Source organism: Bombus bifarius, unplaced genomic scaffold, assembly GCF_011952205.1.
Source record: "Bombus bifarius isolate JDL3187 unplaced genomic scaffold, Bbif_JDL3187 scf7180000008176, whole genome shotgun sequence".
Classification (NCBI taxonomy): domain Eukaryota; kingdom Metazoa; phylum Arthropoda; class Insecta; order Hymenoptera; family Apidae; genus Bombus; species Bombus bifarius.
In genome coordinates, this window is record NW_022884493.1 from 292,586 (window position 1) to 309,462 (window position 16,877).

A 16,877-nucleotide genomic window follows, 5' to 3' on the forward strand; every position below is an offset into this window, starting at 1 on the left:
AATCAACTGCTTCTAAAATATATCTTTTTTTACGGCACAGGGAAAATGACATCAGGCTTAAGAAGGTATCGGCTATAGTTAATAAGTTGTTCGACACGATGTTACCCACGATTCACAATTTTATTTTGAAGCATGGAATAGATCCTATGAAATTGGAGGATTTATTATACAATTTTCCTCCCTAATGGCCAAGATCGTTAAAATCGAGTAATTGTTATTTGTTGTTGCGTTAGCACAACTGTCCATCGTTTTGAAAGTGGTGCACAGTTTTTAGAGCATATTGAATTAGTTCTAATCGATTAATTTTTACTTTGTTTTCAGCAAGTTCAACGTCATTTTTCAATGTAATACAGGTGATCCGGTAGTTAATATTGCGGCCAAAGCTATTACTACTATATTTCGTACAAGCATAACAAATATGGTGAAGAAAGAATTTGCGAAAGTAGTGCAAGAATACGTTGACAAAATCAACGAAAAGATTCCGTAACCAGAACGACTATTGGAAACCGACATTTGACGCTACCTAGTACCTTTCTCTGATTTTATCTAGTTTATTGTGTAATACTTAGTACAACTTTGTCAAAAAATTACTTGGTGATGCTTTTTGAAAAAGTTCAAAATGATGAATTTTCATTTTGCTTCATAAGCAAAATTGTAACTCATTCACGATTGTATACAATCAAGTATAATGCATATATCCGTTCGTAATTTCAATTTGGAACGATACATTCAGTCCAGACAGTGGTTAAAGGTGTACTTGTATTTCCAACAAATTTATCTAATTTTTTTATTGCGAATCACAATTAAGAAAAAGCAGTTTCTCCTCAAGAAGACATATAATACCGTATAATAATAATAAGAGACTACACTTATATATTTTAATAACAAATTCATTCTGTCATTTCACAAACAGATTTGAGTAAGCCTTCGCGCTTAATAAATAACTATACGAAAAAGATTATCATATAAGTGTGATTGATATATCGTTTCTGAATACAGATGTAAGTACTCGTTAACTTGTGTTTTATGATACTTTAGTCGAACCGGTTCGGATCGAATTGAATCGAACGAAATAGGGAAGAGATTAGTCGAATCATAGGGAATCGAGTCGAGTCGAGCCAAATGAATTAAATAAATCGAATCAAGTAACAACGAGCAAAGCCGAGCCAAACGATGCCGTGCAATGCGATTACGACAGAGTTTATGGCGATGGCAGGAGTCGCAAGCGGCAAGCGTTACCGATGAGTAAGAGGCCAAAAGGCGAACGTGAACGTCGCATCGCGTCGTATCGCGTTGTATCGCGGCGTAGTGAATCCGAGTCGGGCCGAGTCGAGCCGAGCCGGGACGATCCGTGCCGACAAATACCGAACCGAGAGCGCAAGACGCTTATTTAGTGACAAATACACGCACCAAAACGTGCAATTGTCAAATAGCTTTTCGGACTAACATCAATCGGAAAACGAATCATACTTGTATAACTGTAATATAAAGAGCCATGTATTAACGAAAATTCCTTCGATTTCTTAGATACATCATCTTATTAGGAGAATGTATAATCTAAAGAGGAAACGATAAAATCAATTGAAATGCAACGTGTTAACGAACGCAGAAACACATTCGTAGAACGTACGATTATTTCCGAATCAGTGAAGTGAAGAAAGATCCGATAGGAAATTGGTACGGAAAATTTTATAGATGAAACAGGAATCTCGGTGAATTCGCGAGTGCCAAGGAGACAGGACAGAACAGGGCAAAGTTCGAATTCGAGTATTAAATGCATATTAGGATTTGAGGCTGAAGGTAAAAAATTGAGTAATAATAGAAAACGAGACGATAGTAGTTAGGAAAATAAAGGAACAAAGGAAAGGAAAGAAACTGAAGCGGTGAGGAGAGGAGAGAAGCGGAGAGGAGCGAAGCGGAAAGGAGAGGAGAGGAGAGGTTTGGTAGGAAAATAGTTGTAAAGAATTCTGGGAGATAGACGAGCAGCGTTGTCGAGCAGAGATCGCAAGCGGTGACAAGCGGTGACGAGCGGTGGCGCGCGAAGCGGAACCGAGTCGGACCGAGCGGAACCGAGCGGAGCCGAGCGCAAACTCGAGCGAGACCGAAGCCGAAGCTGAAATCGTAGGCAAAAGCGAAGGAAGGTTCGGACTTGGGCTCTCGGCGCTGGCTAGCGAGCGGATAAGCAGCCAGGCGGATCGGCGGCGTATCGCCGAGAACGTGCGCGCGTACAGTAATTGACTTTCTTTCGACGAAGAGCATCTCGCGTATCGAACTCGTTTGTTGAGGCGAGTGTGCGTCTTCCCGGCTGGACGCGCGCGTGTACCGGCCGTGTATGGACGGCGGCACGCGTGCACGAGTCGAGGAGGAAAAAGCCCTGGATTCGTCTCGCCTGCGATCCTCCGCTCGGCTCGGCTTCACGAGTTCCTCCTCGGCCGGCAGTCCTCGTAACGCCAGGCGTAAAAGGAAGAGGAGGAGACGACAACAGCGACGAAACAGTAACGTCGACGACGAGGACGAGCTCGTCGTCGTCGGTGGCGGTGGCGGTGGCGGTGGCAAAGTACTAGACACCGTCAACGAAACTGTCGACACGATCCCACCGATCAAGGAAGAACAACACCAGCCAGGGGAGCAAGTGATTTCCAGCGAGGAATCGACAACAAAGCAACCGAAAAATCGGCTTTCGCACACCAACGAATCTCAACGAAACGTAACTAGAGGAGGAAGCGGCTCGCGCGCGGCTGCATCCTCACTCAGCTCCGGCAACACGCTTCTCAACCGTCGAGTTGCTAGTAAGCGATCGTCCAGGAGATGCAACGCGAACGCGCGTAGGAACGCGATGACGATGGATCTCCAGAGACTGATCACTGAGGTGCACGCTAGGCCCGCGATCTGGGACCAGAAGAACGTCAACTATCACAATCGCGATGTCATTCTAAAGATGTGGCGAGAGATCGCGAGGGCTTGCGAGGTCTCCAGTGAGTATACGCCTCGCTCTTCTCTCTCCTCTTTCCTCTTCCCATTTCGCTCTTCTCTCTTCTTTCCGCCTCTTCTATTTGCGCCTGCGTCGTTGTACGCCTCCCTTACTATGTCTCAATATCTCTCTCTCTCTCTCTCTCTCTCTCTCTCTCTCTCTCTCCCTCCCTCTCCCTCCCCTTACTCCCTCTCAATCTCTCTCTCTTCCCCTTTTGATCGCATCCCTTCCACTTTTTCTTTCCCTTCTACCGTCACATTTTCAACTGTTTCTACTCGTACCATTCCCTTCCCCACTATCACCTTCCTGCGATTGTGTATTGTGTATGTCGTGTGTCCTTTTCATTCCTCGATCAAGCTATCGAATAACCGAGCGAACGACTCGATCAACTTGTGTGTATACGTACGTGTACACGATATAGTCGTGTCGAGATCAATTACAATCTGAACATATTAAATTTATTTGCTGGAAAACGGGCTACTTTCTAAGAGCGCGTACGGTCGATCGTTATTGCGTCGCCATTTCTATAATTTTTTAATTACAGTCAATGCCTACAATTTGTGGTAATATTGATAGCGAGCATGATTTTAATTACTGTTTACACAATATTCCGTCTGAGGTCGCGGTAATTTGAATCCATTGGATTCGTGGGCAAACGATTAAACGCTTGGAGCGCTACAAAATTTTATACTCGACGAAGCAATGTTTTCTTGGCCATTTATTTTTCATAAATTTTTCATTTTATCAATTGTCGTTTGTTATCAAAGTAACAAAGCCATGCGAATGCGCATTATTCACGTAGGAAAGTTTCGAAAAATTTTTTATCGTAACAAAAGAATTAACGGAGAATCTTCGTTTCCAGCGGACGTCGCAAAATCAAAATGGAAGCACTTACGAGACAATTTCCGCAACGAATTAAAGAAAACTTATAGAGGAAAATGCGATGGTGGCGCTAATGAACATGACTCAAAATGGGTTTGGTTCAAGAGCCTGTTCTTCCTGCGAGATCAAATGAATTCAAGAGTAATCGGGTGCACTCTTTCGCAAAATTGCTCGGCGGCCCTTCGATCGTCGCCAGAAGAAACGCAAATCGAACCTCAGATCGATATTTTAGAAGGACACGAGGAAACTCAATTTGACGATTTAGATGGTGATTCTTGTCAATCTTTACTCTCGAACGACGATGGTCTTCATCAAGTTATGCCACCGCCTAAGATGAGTAAGATGAGTAAGATCGGAAAAAGATTCGAATCTCTGCAAAAGAGACTAAGAGTCTCGCAAGAAGAAGAAGGAGACGATACTTATCATTTTTTGATGAGTGTTCGAAATCCTCTCAAAAGCTTACCGCTCGATAGACAAATGTTTATTAGGTTGAAGATTCAAGAACTCGTCTACAATGAAATCAATTTACAAAATCAACAGAATCAAACGTACGAAGTTTCACAAGACGTAAAACCTCCGAGAACAAGGAATGCTAGCGGAACAGCTGGAATCGGAGTCGGACTAGGAGGTGGCGACGTTGGTCTCGCCGCACCCGTTGCAGTTGCCGATACAAATGGTGGCAGCAGTGGTGGTAGTGGTGTTGGTGGTGGTGGTGGTGTTGTTGGTGGTGGTGTTGGTGGTGGTGGCGGCGATATTGCTGCTGGATGCGTTGGAGGTGGATTAGGGGGAGGACAAACCGTTAACAACATGTCTAACCACCCTGCATCGTTACTTCACAATTGCACGACAGAGGGCTCCAGCAACAATGCCTTTTTCGGTTAATATAATTTACATTTTAAAATGTAAGAACCGTAATTTTATTAATAGAAAATAAACAATGGTATTTTTTCAGTACCTGTCCCAAACAATTATTTTCACTGCTAATATCGAAGTCGCAGTTTTTTTCTAATTCGTTGACTTTGTCGATTGATTTCAGAAACAATGTCTAGCGAAGTCCGCGGAATAAAAGAACGCGGTCGATGTGCTTTTTTATTTCTAGTCAAAATAATCACTACCATAGCTTGTTACTGCTCTATAACTATTACTGCAGTCACTACTGCTCTTATCACTACTTCTACTGCTACTACAACTACTACTATTACTGCTACTGTTACTGCTACAGCTACTGTTACTGCTACTGCACTAGTACTACCGTTATTATTATTCTCATCAATCTTATCGAACCAATTATGGCACACAGGTCAAATTGGTTATGCCCGTTAACCAACCGGTGCATTCTTCCACGAAACATCCTCAAAGTTATGGTTTTTTTGTTTCATTGATTGATTTAAGAATGGATCGAACATACAAAAGAATAATTTAATTTCCGCAAGAGCAGGTTCCTTTTAGATAAAAATAACTTTTGCGAGAAACATTTTTACTGACTCGAAAGCTAAGGTGTGTTTCTTGATTAACGACAGTAGTATAGTTTCGTCGCGTTTATTGTCAGGTCATATTACCAAGTGATACTTATCTCCTCCGCGCTCTATCATACCTATCGAACAATAAAAATTAAACATTACTCCAATTGAAATGTATAAAGTAGATTACAAAATAAAATGAAGGTAATTATTCAAAATAGGGACGATCTCACTAACAAGGATTGCCAGTCGCTTTATGGCGGCCGCTTAAAAAGGTCTAAAACAAAACTATATAAAATACGATATGCAGTATCAGGGATATCTTTAAGTACATGTCTATCATACCAAGGATTCATGATTCTTCCTGTAAATATCCTTCTTCAAATTTTCATTGTCCAATTTTGCATTCATCGCTGTATCGATAACGCAGGGAGTGACATTGCGCTAGTAAAACGTTTTCCGCAAAATTTTAAATTTTAATCTTCAAATCACCAAAAATCGTTCCCTCAAATGTTGTTTTTATCTAAAAAGAAGTTATTTTCAAAATTTCAATCAAATCGAAGCACGGAAGGTCTTAACCTTCGAATGGAAAATGAAGCTATCTGTAAAATTTCAACCAAATCGGGTGTGACAAACTGTCTGAGATACGGCCCTGATCTTAAATGTAGCTTCAGTATGCGTAATATTATACGCAGAGAAAAAGCACTACCGTTAACAAGAATGTGAGATAGGAATTGTAGACAAGGTTCGATAACGAGATACTCACATCACAGACTATGGAATATTCAATGGAACTGAAATATTCAACCTCTCGCTGGTAGTTTCGCGATTCGTTGTACGATCCCGATATAGTACGTTTTGCGACTATTCGAGGATTACGAACGAGTAAAGAATTACAATTTCTCAATCGCGGCGACGACTGCTACGAAATTCTTTCTATCACTTTCTCATCGAGCATACGTATAACACCTATGTATAGCATCCGAGCAAAAGAAATATTCTTTTCATTTCACGAATCTGCGTCATTGATGGAACGTATCGTAGTAATAGTAGAGCTTCCAGTACACAATATCTTTTTTCTTTCTGACATAACTTTACCCTCTATTGTCTGCTTTCGTATCGCTCTGTAGCTACGATGTATGCGTGACACAAAGCTTTTCACCGAGATACCGAGTTTAAAGCCCATTTTTCAAGTTTTCTCGTTAATCATCGGTAGTATTCTTTGTTCAGAACCAATTGGAATTTTTGTGACATTGTAAATTACGACGTCCCACATTTGTCAATTAATTGTCAATCGATCCCCTATTATGTTTTCCGATTAATTTTTCGCTTGAAAAACTACACTAGTTTTATACTGTTTTCCATACGATTCGATCGGGACAAACTGTCACTCGATGTCATACAAACATTATAGAATACGTTCTTTCATAGGGAATGGTATTGTACGTCCCATACGTTGAGATAAAGTCGTTCGAATCGAGTTTGCACCAGTTCCTCGCGGTTGTTCACCGTTCAGTTGCGTTATTGGACATCGAAGAAACGACTCGTAGACGAGCCGGTTTTGAATATAGCTTTAATTAAACCAGGTTATTAGGTATAGCTCGCAGAGTATGGTCTGAAACGTTTTAGTCTTTGTTCGAGTAGAATTTATTAGACGAAGACGTCGCGCCGCGGTGAGGAAAAAAGGGAAATGTTAGCTTATACGCGAACAATCGGTAAAGCGGCACCGCGTGGATAAAAAGCTTTTAGCTGTTTCGACTTGCGTCAGGAATCTGCCGATCGCTGCTTAACGAGCGAAAACAATCGGATAAAGAAGACCAATTGCTTACTTCAACATCTCGGTATTGCTTTTCCATACCGTTCGCCGCGCTTTCCATGGGAATCTCGCGAAATAACGAGGTAACTTTTCGTTTGTATAGAAAAGTCACGTCGTCTAGACGGGATACGCTATATTTGTACGGTATATTGCACTGGTTGAATAGCTTATTCGAAAGTCTGCTCTGCTTCGTAGTCTGCTCGGCGGACCACTCGGTTTTTCCATACAAAGAGGATTAGTATCGTCCTCTTTGTCTTTTGCTTTCTTTCTCATACTCGGTGTTCATCGTTTCGTTTTTTTTTTTTTCACGGTGTTTCCCCTTCGTCTTCTTCTTTCCCAACAAACCATAAAGCCGCTTTCCCAAACAGTAGCAGTATCGCACACACTCATAACCTATCTATCTCCTGTTTCTTGTCTATATACATATTCTGATGTGGGTTTCCTACATCGTATCAACCACTCAAACCAATCAAATTTTCAACCGTACGAAGCCTAACGAATACATTGCAATAATCAAAAATCAAATGTATAACAACGCGCGTTTTGTGCAATATTTTCGAACGTGAGAAGAAAGGTGCAAAGATTTGTTCGAAACGAGTTTATCGTATTCTCGAACGATAACCATTGCCAAACCGATAAACATTTTGAATTCGTTCGCGCGTATCTTCCTTCCGAGAATGTGTCGTCGTATCGTCTAGCTGAAAATTTGAATAAAAAGCACGTTTACATTGGAGTTGAAGCGATTCTTGGCAAACGACGCAGAGAACGAAAAGCGAGTGACTCGGTAACAGATTCGGTGACCGACAGAGGTTCTCTTTGATCACAAAGAAAAACGCAATCGCTTCCCTTTTTCGCTATCCCGACGTCTGCTCTCTTTCCTGTGTAATCGTTCGTCTTCCATAATCGAAATCGCTTTGCATTCGATATCGTCTCTGTACTGAGTTTTAAGAAACAAAATACTAAGGCCGCCATAAACACAAAATACGTATACATACATATATATATACACATGCATATAGAATACACACGCATACACACGCGCGCGTGCACACACACATTGCAAGTTCGGACGAAGAGCGACTGCTAAATTTTCATTTTTTCCCTTAAAAAGCAAAATACGCCAAGGTAATATTCAATGAAATAGGGTTGTTGCGTCGTATTTCGGAAGGAACTGGCAGTCGAAACTCTGAGTTCCATTTATTTTGATCTTGAACTAGACGCCGTCATAACAGCTTATATAAACAAAGTGTATTCAGTGCTGCGATCTATTATAGTTTGGGTACACGGCGGCGATTGCCAGCCTGGCCCTGCCCTGCCTTGCCCTGGCGTGGCCTGGCCTGGCCTGGCCTGGCCTGGCCCTACCCTGCTCTGCCCTGCCCTGGCCTGGTCGACTCGGCCTGACCCGGCCCAACACACGCCACACTCGGAATAAACGCGCGAAAGCGACCGAGTGGAAGCCTACGATGAGTGAAACGAACCAACGCAACGCAACGGTGCCAGTTTCGCCAGTGAGACTTTAGCTAGCGTCCGAACCACTGGTGCATTCCACCGGTACGATTTCTACTTGCACGCACGCTGCTGGCCGCAATTTTCAGCTGCCGCGTTCAATTTTCATCTACCAAGCATTCCGAAGAATAAATCAGCACAGGGGCACCGGTGAAAAATTCGTATACGAAGATAAGAAAGTACAAGTTGACGCGCGTGCGCGAAAAGTTAGGGACCGCAGTCTCCGCTAAAATCTCTCCACACACAGATTCAAGCGTGTTGCGATTAAAGAAATTTGTCTGGTACCGGTAAATGATCCGTGATACGCGGTTCGGTGGTGAAAACACAACTTTTTGAAGAAATGGAAAAACAGCGAGCTCGTCGATGACTCGAAGTAAGTGGTACCGAACAAACATATGTACATGTAATTTTGGGTTATTCACGATGTGGATTCGCTCAACGATTACGAGAAGAACAGCGCTCGAACTAATACGAATTAAGTCGCCTTATGTACTTACAGTGATTGGCAATCGCACGTTTGATCGATCGATCGAAATATGTAATTGCTGTCTCGAAAGAGATTTTCTTTGTAATTCTCGGAGTTATCGGCTAATTTCCAAATTATTTTTGTCTCAACGTAGTACGTGGTATACATTTTCAGCGAATGGCGTGTTAGTAGTACTTCAAAAAAATAGATACTCTGGAAAACAGGTACCGGTAAATTTATTCCAAGAGATACGAAAATAGGAAGGGAAAAGGCAAGCGAATCGCATCGTTTGAAGCATATCCAAATGCAAGCCCTTAAATGTTTCGACACTGGTGTACTAACGTGCGTGGCGTTCGGACAATGTATCGCTTTCTGGACTGTAACTTATGTCAATTCATGACATATTTGGTGTAAATACATCGCGTCTGCGTTACATTTCGAGAGAAACGTTAATTTAGAGACAGGGTTCTGACTTGACGCTCACCACCGACACCTTCCATCTAAATCTCCCTTTCTCGAAATCGCACAACGATTTGTATATCAATGATTTCGTTTTCTCGTGTTATCTGTAAGCGAAAGTACGTCTTTCGTGTTTAAACATCGTTGCCTTTCTCCTTTTATAATATCCGCTTACTCTCGCCCCGCCTTTCCGTTCTCTTCATTCCTCCTCTCTTCTCTTTCTTCCTATGACTTCCTACGAGTCTCTTGCTCGTATTTTCTCTCAATCTTTTACCTCAACTTATCTTTCAAAACACGTTTTGCACGAAGAAATGCGTCAAGCTAGAATCGTCGAACTCAAAATCGAAATTATTCAGTATAATCTATAGCTTGATTAGGCCGGTATTCCATAACTAACAAACAAATAAATAAATAAGTAACGACGAAGGAGACTTGTCGCGAGAATCGAGATGACGGGGAATCGAGTGACGAACGAATTGGCCACTAGTACCTTATAAGGCGCGAAGGTTCGCACATAGCGGCAGCGCTATCGTCCTCCGATCTGGCGAAACCGGCCTTCGGCCGTGTTTGCTTCTCGGATTTCGCAATTTCGATTTTCTAGAGATACTTTCCGCGATCTCGAAACTGTAACCAATTCCGCGAGACTATGCAGCGTGGTTTGCACGTGCGCGCTCGCTAGTTTCGCGATAAAACAGATAGATTTGCCACGAGATTTATTTAAGTGGGAATGTCTGGAGGCAAGCGTCGAACGGTAACCTTTCGTCAACAATTAACGCGTACGAAGCACTAAGAACGCGAGTGGTACACGTCGAGGCGTGGCGGTGCATAAACTGTCGCACTCGACCAGCTCGTGAAACGTGTTTGCGCGGTCACGTTGGCAACACTAGCAGGAAATAGCTTTCATTGGACGCAGACAGAGACCCATCGAGTCGGTTCGCCTTCACCCTGCTCCGCAACACCTCGCCACGGTTCCTCTTGTCACGCTTCGCGTTTGCGCAAACCTTCTCGAACCTGGTAAAACACAAAGCGCTTCAAGTACGACTGGATCCGTGCGAATTTCAAGCTTTCTACTATTTGAAAATTCGTCGTGAACGGTTACACGATCGCGAGAATACCACGTGATTACGCGCAACGACTGTCAAACGTTCTCTAGTGCGAACACGTTGCGTGCAGTGCACTGATTCCAGTCGAATCGTACACTTCGATCGAAACCTTGTCCTCGCTTCTCTCTCTCTCTCTCTCTCTCTCTCTTTCTCTCCCGAAGAATCAGAATTGTAAAGAAGAACTTAACGCAAAAGTAGAAAGAATTAAAGAAGGGATAGTTATTTGATCGATGTAATTCGAAGGGAAATAGAAGAAAAAAAGAAGAAGGAAAGGAGTATAAAGAAAAAACTGCTGCGTTGAAAACGAATGTGAGTAATTATGAAAGAGTGGCGTCGAGCGCTTGTCGTGGTAGGGCCTCTTGTACAAGCACGAGCAAACCTCTGATTGCTGGAGGGAGAAAGATCTGGTCGGCAACAAGGTGGTTTGTGCAAACGCGTAGGTACGCGTTTCCAAAGGCAGGCATACGATCGACATCTGACTACCATCTGACGATCGTCCGTTCGAGAAGCGGCCTGTGGACTCGTGTGGACTGGTGGCCCCTCAGTCGAACGTCGAGCGCGGTCATCCACGCTACGTTTATCTTACTTGTGCTCGCGTTCGTCGTTCGATCGTAAGTCAACCGCGTGGCGAGAAGATCGCGTTACGTTCTTTCAAAGACCGTACACCTATATAAAAACACGGAATTTCGCAAGTGCATGAATTGATCGAAAAGCCGAAGATCGATTTTTGATCGACTTCCTTGGGAATCGTATCCGCGCGAACCAAGCAACATGTCGGATTTGGTCGGATACTCGCATGATTTTCTCGCGGAATTCATTCACCTCTACCGTAGTTTCCGCTGCTTGTGGCAGGTCAGGTATAGGGGATACAAGGACAGGATACTTCGAAATCGTGCTTATGACGCTCTCGTGCAAAAATTGAGGGAGGTTAATCCGATCGCGGATAAAGAGACTGTCATACGAAAAATCAACACGCTTAGAACCGCGTTCAGAAGGGAATACAAAAAGGTGCGCAATTCGCAAAAGATGGTCCAGAATCCTCGACTACGATACAGATCTTCGTTATGGTACTACGATATTTTAAAGTTCGTAGCGGAACAAAACGAAACGAGTCCACTAGATGAAGAGAGAGACTTTAAGAATGCTTTGGCTAACCCAACGGATCTCTCTCAAGAGGAGATGATGGTACGACCTCGTGCAATTTTTCTCGAGTTACCGAGACTGCGCAAATCGAGACTCTCGCACTCTCTCGCTTTCGCTCTCCCTTTCCCCTTAAAACCGTCCCTTCTCTTCCCCTCCCTTTCGTTGTTATCTATACTCATTTGCACTCCACTTTTACTTCTGTATTCTTAAACGAACACGCAAGCTTTTGGTATTTCAATTTTTTGAAAAATCGAATTTGTCGTTCGTGAACGAGTAATCGAAGGCGTCAAGTTGCGTTTCGTTCTGTAACGTCGTGGTGGTACATCACGAACGTAGTAAGTACGGTGAGAACAAGAAGATAAATATTTCGCGAGCAATACGATACGAGCAACAAGCTCGTTTCTTCCTCTTCTTATCCTTTCTTTCCTGCCATTTTTAGTCTCGCTTTTAATTTCTTTTTAACCTTCGCTCTATCTATTTCTCTTGCTCTTTACGGGACTTTATCGATCGGAAAACTCGACGAGCGTTACGATGCGCTGAGAATTACGTTTTAATCAAAAAGAAAGTCGAAACGTTAGTTTGTTCGTCCATATATTCGTATATTTAAAACGCTGTTGCACGAATACTTCGTGCGAAAGATTATGCAAGTTGGAAAGCATTTTTATTTCATTGAGAGCAAACTCGACACGACGCGATACGACACGATACGACGCGATACGATAAGATAGAACCTAACAACGCGATACGATAAGGCGGAACGTAACAACGCGAGTCAGTGCAACGACGTATCGAATGGTTCGTTCGGACGTTGGACTCTGTTTGTATCGCGTTCGTTCGTTCGTTGATCGTTATACACATACGCGTACTTTGATCGATACACCATAGTCCATATCGCTAGCATTGAATTACAGTTGGCAACGTAACTGTTTTCTAGTCTGTGCAAACGGACGTAGACAAGATCGAGCCACCGTCACCTGTACCGTCCCCGGCAGCTAGCTCTGCTCCGGCGTTTCAACCGATCATCCTTGAAACAGAGGGCTCGTACGCCAGAAGAATTTCCACCTCCGCATCGGCCGATCCTCTCAGAAGGAAATGTCATCAACAACCGGAAAGCTTTCAAGATCGTCAGCCGAAGGACTCGACGTGTGAAATCTCTCCGAGACAGTTTGCTAGCTCCGTAACGGACGACCATTTCGAGACGTTTGGTCGTTATGTGGCTGGAAAATTGAGGAAATCGATGCCTCGTCAAAGTATTATCGCCGAGAAAGTAATCGCGGAGGTCCTCTTGAGAGCTAATCTCGGCACCTTGGAAGAAGCTACCTGTCTTACGGAAAAAGTACCTTCTCGTTGCTTCTTAGTAATGGGCGATCGTTGAATATCACCGATCCATCACCGGCGTCCGTTTCTCCCTCATTTGTTCTCTCCAACAGTCGCCAATGTTTTGCGTTCGTTTACGCCGTTCATCCCCTGTCTTTCCGTTAAGCAGCATACGCGGTCGCATCTTTGATCCAAACTGACGCGCGCGTTTGTATCCAATGGTCAGGGAAGAACAGCGAACCATCGGCTGCCGGTCGAACAAAACACAACCTCGACAAATTTGCTCGCGAGAATGGCAGACAGGTCGCATCGCAGACGAGTCAATTCTGGCAGCCAGCCAATCAAACAAGACCTTTTGTTTTCCTACGCGTGAAAAACCCAGTGCACCACGATACATACGTATTTTTTATACGAATAAACCAGTTTCTTTGTAAGCAGATGATAACGATTTCTATTTTTTTCTTCTGTTTTCCACTCGAGATCAATCCACGATTCCATAATTATTCGTTTTATAGCAACATTTATATCCTAATTACGACTAGTCTCTTGACACACCTTTTCCAGGAATTTTTCTATTTCGTTTTCGCTTTCCCACAGCGAATCCATCCCGATGAATTCCATCGCCCAACTTTGATTCAAGTCGCTTTAAACTTTTGCAATGAAAGCTTCGTGTAATCGGTCAGTCAGTTGTATTACATCCGAACCAGGTATCATCGAAGTTCTCTTGCCGATACGATGATTTAAGCTTAGACGGGATAGTAGTATCTTAGATCTTAGATTACCTAGCCACGTTGCATTAAACCGGTCGCATAGGAAAATGACATTATCGAGACGTTATAATTATCGCTCGAAACGCAATTACCCTTTGTGATTCAAGGTTAGCTTATTCAATAACAATAAATTGTTTAAGAAATTTTTTATGTATCATGTTCTGTGTATTGAAATAAAAAGTTAACGGTTGACGAGGTGGCCGAGTGGTTAAGGCGTTGGACTGCTAATCCAATGTGCTCTGCACGCGTGGGTTCGAATCCCATCCTCGTCGGTGTTTTTCGTACCTTTTTCCTTTTTTTGTTTTCCCTGTGTTTAATATTTTTTTCCGATTATCCGAGTATCTACCACTTTTCATTGTCATCGATAAATACGTTTGAATCAAGGAAAAGATTAAATTTGCTTAAAAATTAGTATAAAAGAAAAGATCGAATAAAAATTTTGCTGCACAAAGAGAGAAAGATGGCGGCAGGTTAATATACATACATACATATATGGATATAATAACTTTAAAAGTAAAGTATAAGAATAAATGTTGGGATTCTGAAGGTTTCTGCCTAAACTTGAATTGCATGGTTAACGTGGTTGCGTGGAACACCATAGATCATAACCAAATTAGTAGAAAATTATGCGTGTTCGTCATTAATGTTCTCGACAGGATCTTACCTGAAAGTGGATGGTATGTTTGGTCAAACAAGATTTTCGACCTAAGTTGCGTTGCGTTTAAAAAGGCGCATATCAGATGCGTTTCAGGGTTTAGAGAAGTTGCCCTACGTTGAGCATTAACTTTCGAATGGTGTCAGAAGAACTATATCCAATAACATGTATTATTTATCTATATACCGACAAGATCTTAAGAGACACACCAGAGATATAGCCAACTTTAGTTTGTTCTCGGATAAAACCTTAGAAAGCCTCGTAAAACAAGAAAATTGCTCTAAAAGTTTCAGGCGTTTACGTTACAGCACATTATCGTTATACATAAATCGAGAAATTACGAAAACCTTTTTAGTGTAAAACGCGAAGTAAGTTATCGCCAATACTTGATCTCATCAAATAAACGATAGTGTTACGCAAAAATTTGCAACTTATTCCGTAACCCACGTTTCGTATCTATTACGAAAGAATCGAGCGTCGATAGCATTGTCGACGAGTATCGAAAAAATTTATTTATTAGTTAGGCAATTTTATTAGTACGTAATACATATAGTTTGCTATATCAAAGATCGCAAAAAATTATAGCCCGGCTAGCTCAGTCGGTAGAGCATGAGACTCTTAATCTCAGGGTCGTGGGTTCGAGCCCCACGTTGGGCGGAGTGTTATTTTTTGTTGCTGTATCGGCAAGATTTGCGTATTAAAAAAATACGTTGCTTTTTTTTTAAATTATGTAGATCTATTTTTTTCGCTTTGATATCAAATAAGTTCAAAAATAATGGAACAAGGAGGAAGGAAAGAAGACGGTACTAGGGGATGATTTTCAGTACCGTTTGCTTCGTCTGTTTGAAAATGGTATAGATTTAGCTCAGCAATTTTTCGGACGAAGTACCATACAAAAAAATTATACTTGTTCGATGCTTGGTACAATATAGGTACAATATTCATGGTCATTTATAAAGTCCTTGCTCGAAAGTCCTGACTCGATGTGACAAAAGAGAAATTCGCCCCCGGGTGGGCTCGAACCACCAACCTTTCGGTTAACAGCCGAACGCGCTAGCCGATTGCGCCACGGAGGCAACTTGTTTCGTCGTTTCTAATATATCGTAGCTGTGGTAAATGTATCAAATTACAAGTAGTGGAACTGATAACGATGAATAGAAGCGTAATCTACATCCATGCGATAATACAATGTATAGGATAGGATAGAAGAAACATCTAATTGTGGAAAAAGTCGATACACTCGAACCCGAGAACGCGCGTTTCTTTTCGTATTCCACCTAATTAGGTGATACATACTCGGAAGTAGAATGCGAGCAATTTGGTGGCGCGTGCACCTAAAGGTTGCACACGCAAGTACGTATCTAAGCCTGCTCGAGATAGCAGCAGAATCTCACGGTGAATTAGGTCGGCGCGATGCTCGTTTAAATGAATTTGAGTGGTTGGACGAATAACGTGTGTGTCGGTGAAAGGACTGCGTACACACACCGCTTAGCCGAAAGCAAGATACGCGAAAGGAAAGCTGTTCGCGTGACTGCTCGGTGGAGAAAAGAACAATCGCGGAGGCTGTGACTGGGTGTTTCGTAGCGGGAACCTTGAAGCGAGTTCGAGGGTGTTGCCAGAACGACGAAGGGTGTTTGCGGAAGGCTCGTTGGGAACGCAACGAGCGGATTCTCGTAAAGGGCTCGTTATCCTTTCCCGTTAGTTTCGGTAACGGGCCGCGTCTACTCGGATCAAGCGAAAAGAGTCGATCGCGAAGCCAAGCACAGGCAAGAGAGGCGGAGGACGACGATAGCCCTTCGTGCCTTGTCAACGAGCCATTAATTGTCGCTCGCGCGAGCTTATGCCATAGACTGTAGGCAATCTTTCTTTGCACTGTTCCCGCGGTTCTGCCTCAAATTGTCTTTCCCATTCTTCGTTTTCTATTTCTATTTCTCTTTCTTTCTCTTTTTATTATGCACGGAATCAAATAAGTTGTCTGGATTCTTCGCTGGAAATTTTGTGGCGAAACGTAATTGTGCCAAATGGAATTCCGAATCGCGTTCGATCATTACGTTACGCTCGAGCTTAATCGAGTCGTTCCTACTCCTTGCGCTCCTTTGTCTCCGTGGTGCAAGCGGGAAGAGGTAGCGAAGAAGGTAGCACACCAATTTCGAAGCTCGGCTGCGTAACACGTGTCAATCGTCGATGGGCGATGCGATCGTCGAATCGAATCGAGTGAAGTCGAGAGGATCCTCGGACGCGACAAGATCGATATTTATCCTGGCAAAAATCCAGGCTCGAAACAGTGCCAACTCGTATACGGATAATATCGCATCCCTCTGGTGAGATA

The 16,877-nt window shown here is 42.9% G+C and overlaps 2 protein-coding genes and 3 non-coding genes across 5 annotated transcripts; 4 read left to right on the forward strand and 1 right to left on the reverse strand.

The window, feature by feature from the left end:
* Window positions 1–1,267: 1,267 nt before the first annotated feature.
* On the forward strand, window positions 1,268–12,877 carry LOC117209379. Its single transcript, XM_033451364.1, has 3 exons — window positions 1,268–2,975; window positions 3,834–4,755; window positions 12,741–12,877. The coding sequence occupies exons 1-2, from the start codon at window positions 2,333–2,335 to the stop codon at window positions 4,733–4,735; spliced, it is 1,545 nt and encodes a 514-aa protein (XP_033307255.1). The 5' UTR covers window positions 1,268–2,332; the 3' UTR covers window positions 4,736–4,755; window positions 12,741–12,877.
* LOC117209353 lies at window positions 11,435–13,181 on the forward strand. The gene is made up of 2 exons (XM_033451304.1): window positions 11,435–11,848; window positions 12,741–13,181. The coding sequence occupies exons 1-2, from the start codon at window positions 11,435–11,437 to the stop codon at window positions 13,179–13,181; spliced, it is 855 nt and encodes a 284-aa protein (XP_033307195.1).
* Window positions 13,182–14,083: 902 nt separating this feature from the next.
* Trnas-gcu lies at window positions 14,084–14,165 on the forward strand. Its single transcript has one exon. It is a non-coding gene; the product is annotated as a tRNA-Ser (tRNA).
* Window positions 14,166–15,132: 967 nt separating this feature from the next.
* Window positions 15,133–15,205, forward strand: Trnak-cuu. Its single transcript has one exon. It is a non-coding gene; the product is annotated as a tRNA-Lys (tRNA).
* Window positions 15,206–15,550: 345 nt separating this feature from the next.
* On the reverse strand, window positions 15,551–15,624 carry Trnan-guu. The gene has a single exon. It is a non-coding gene; the product is annotated as a tRNA-Asn (tRNA).
* Window positions 15,625–16,877: the final 1,253 nt, after the last annotated feature.

Excerpts from the sequence above, each read along its gene's own strand:
- LOC117209379 (XM_033451364.1), top strand. The coding sequence starts at position 2,333 with ATGGACGGCGGCACGCGTGCACGAGTCGAGGAGGAAAAAGCCCTGGAT. Across the intron at positions 2,976-3,833 it reads GAGGGCTTGCGAGGTCTCCA|CGGACGTCGCAAAATCAAAA; the intron begins GTGAGTATACGC and ends CTTCGTTTCCAG.
- LOC117209353 (XM_033451304.1), top strand. The coding sequence starts at position 11,435 with ATGTCGGATTTGGTCGGATACTCGCATGATTTTCTCGCGGAATTCATT. Across the intron at positions 11,849-12,740 it reads TCTCTCAAGAGGAGATGATG|TCTGTGCAAACGGACGTAGA; the intron begins GTACGACCTCGT and ends ACTGTTTTCTAG.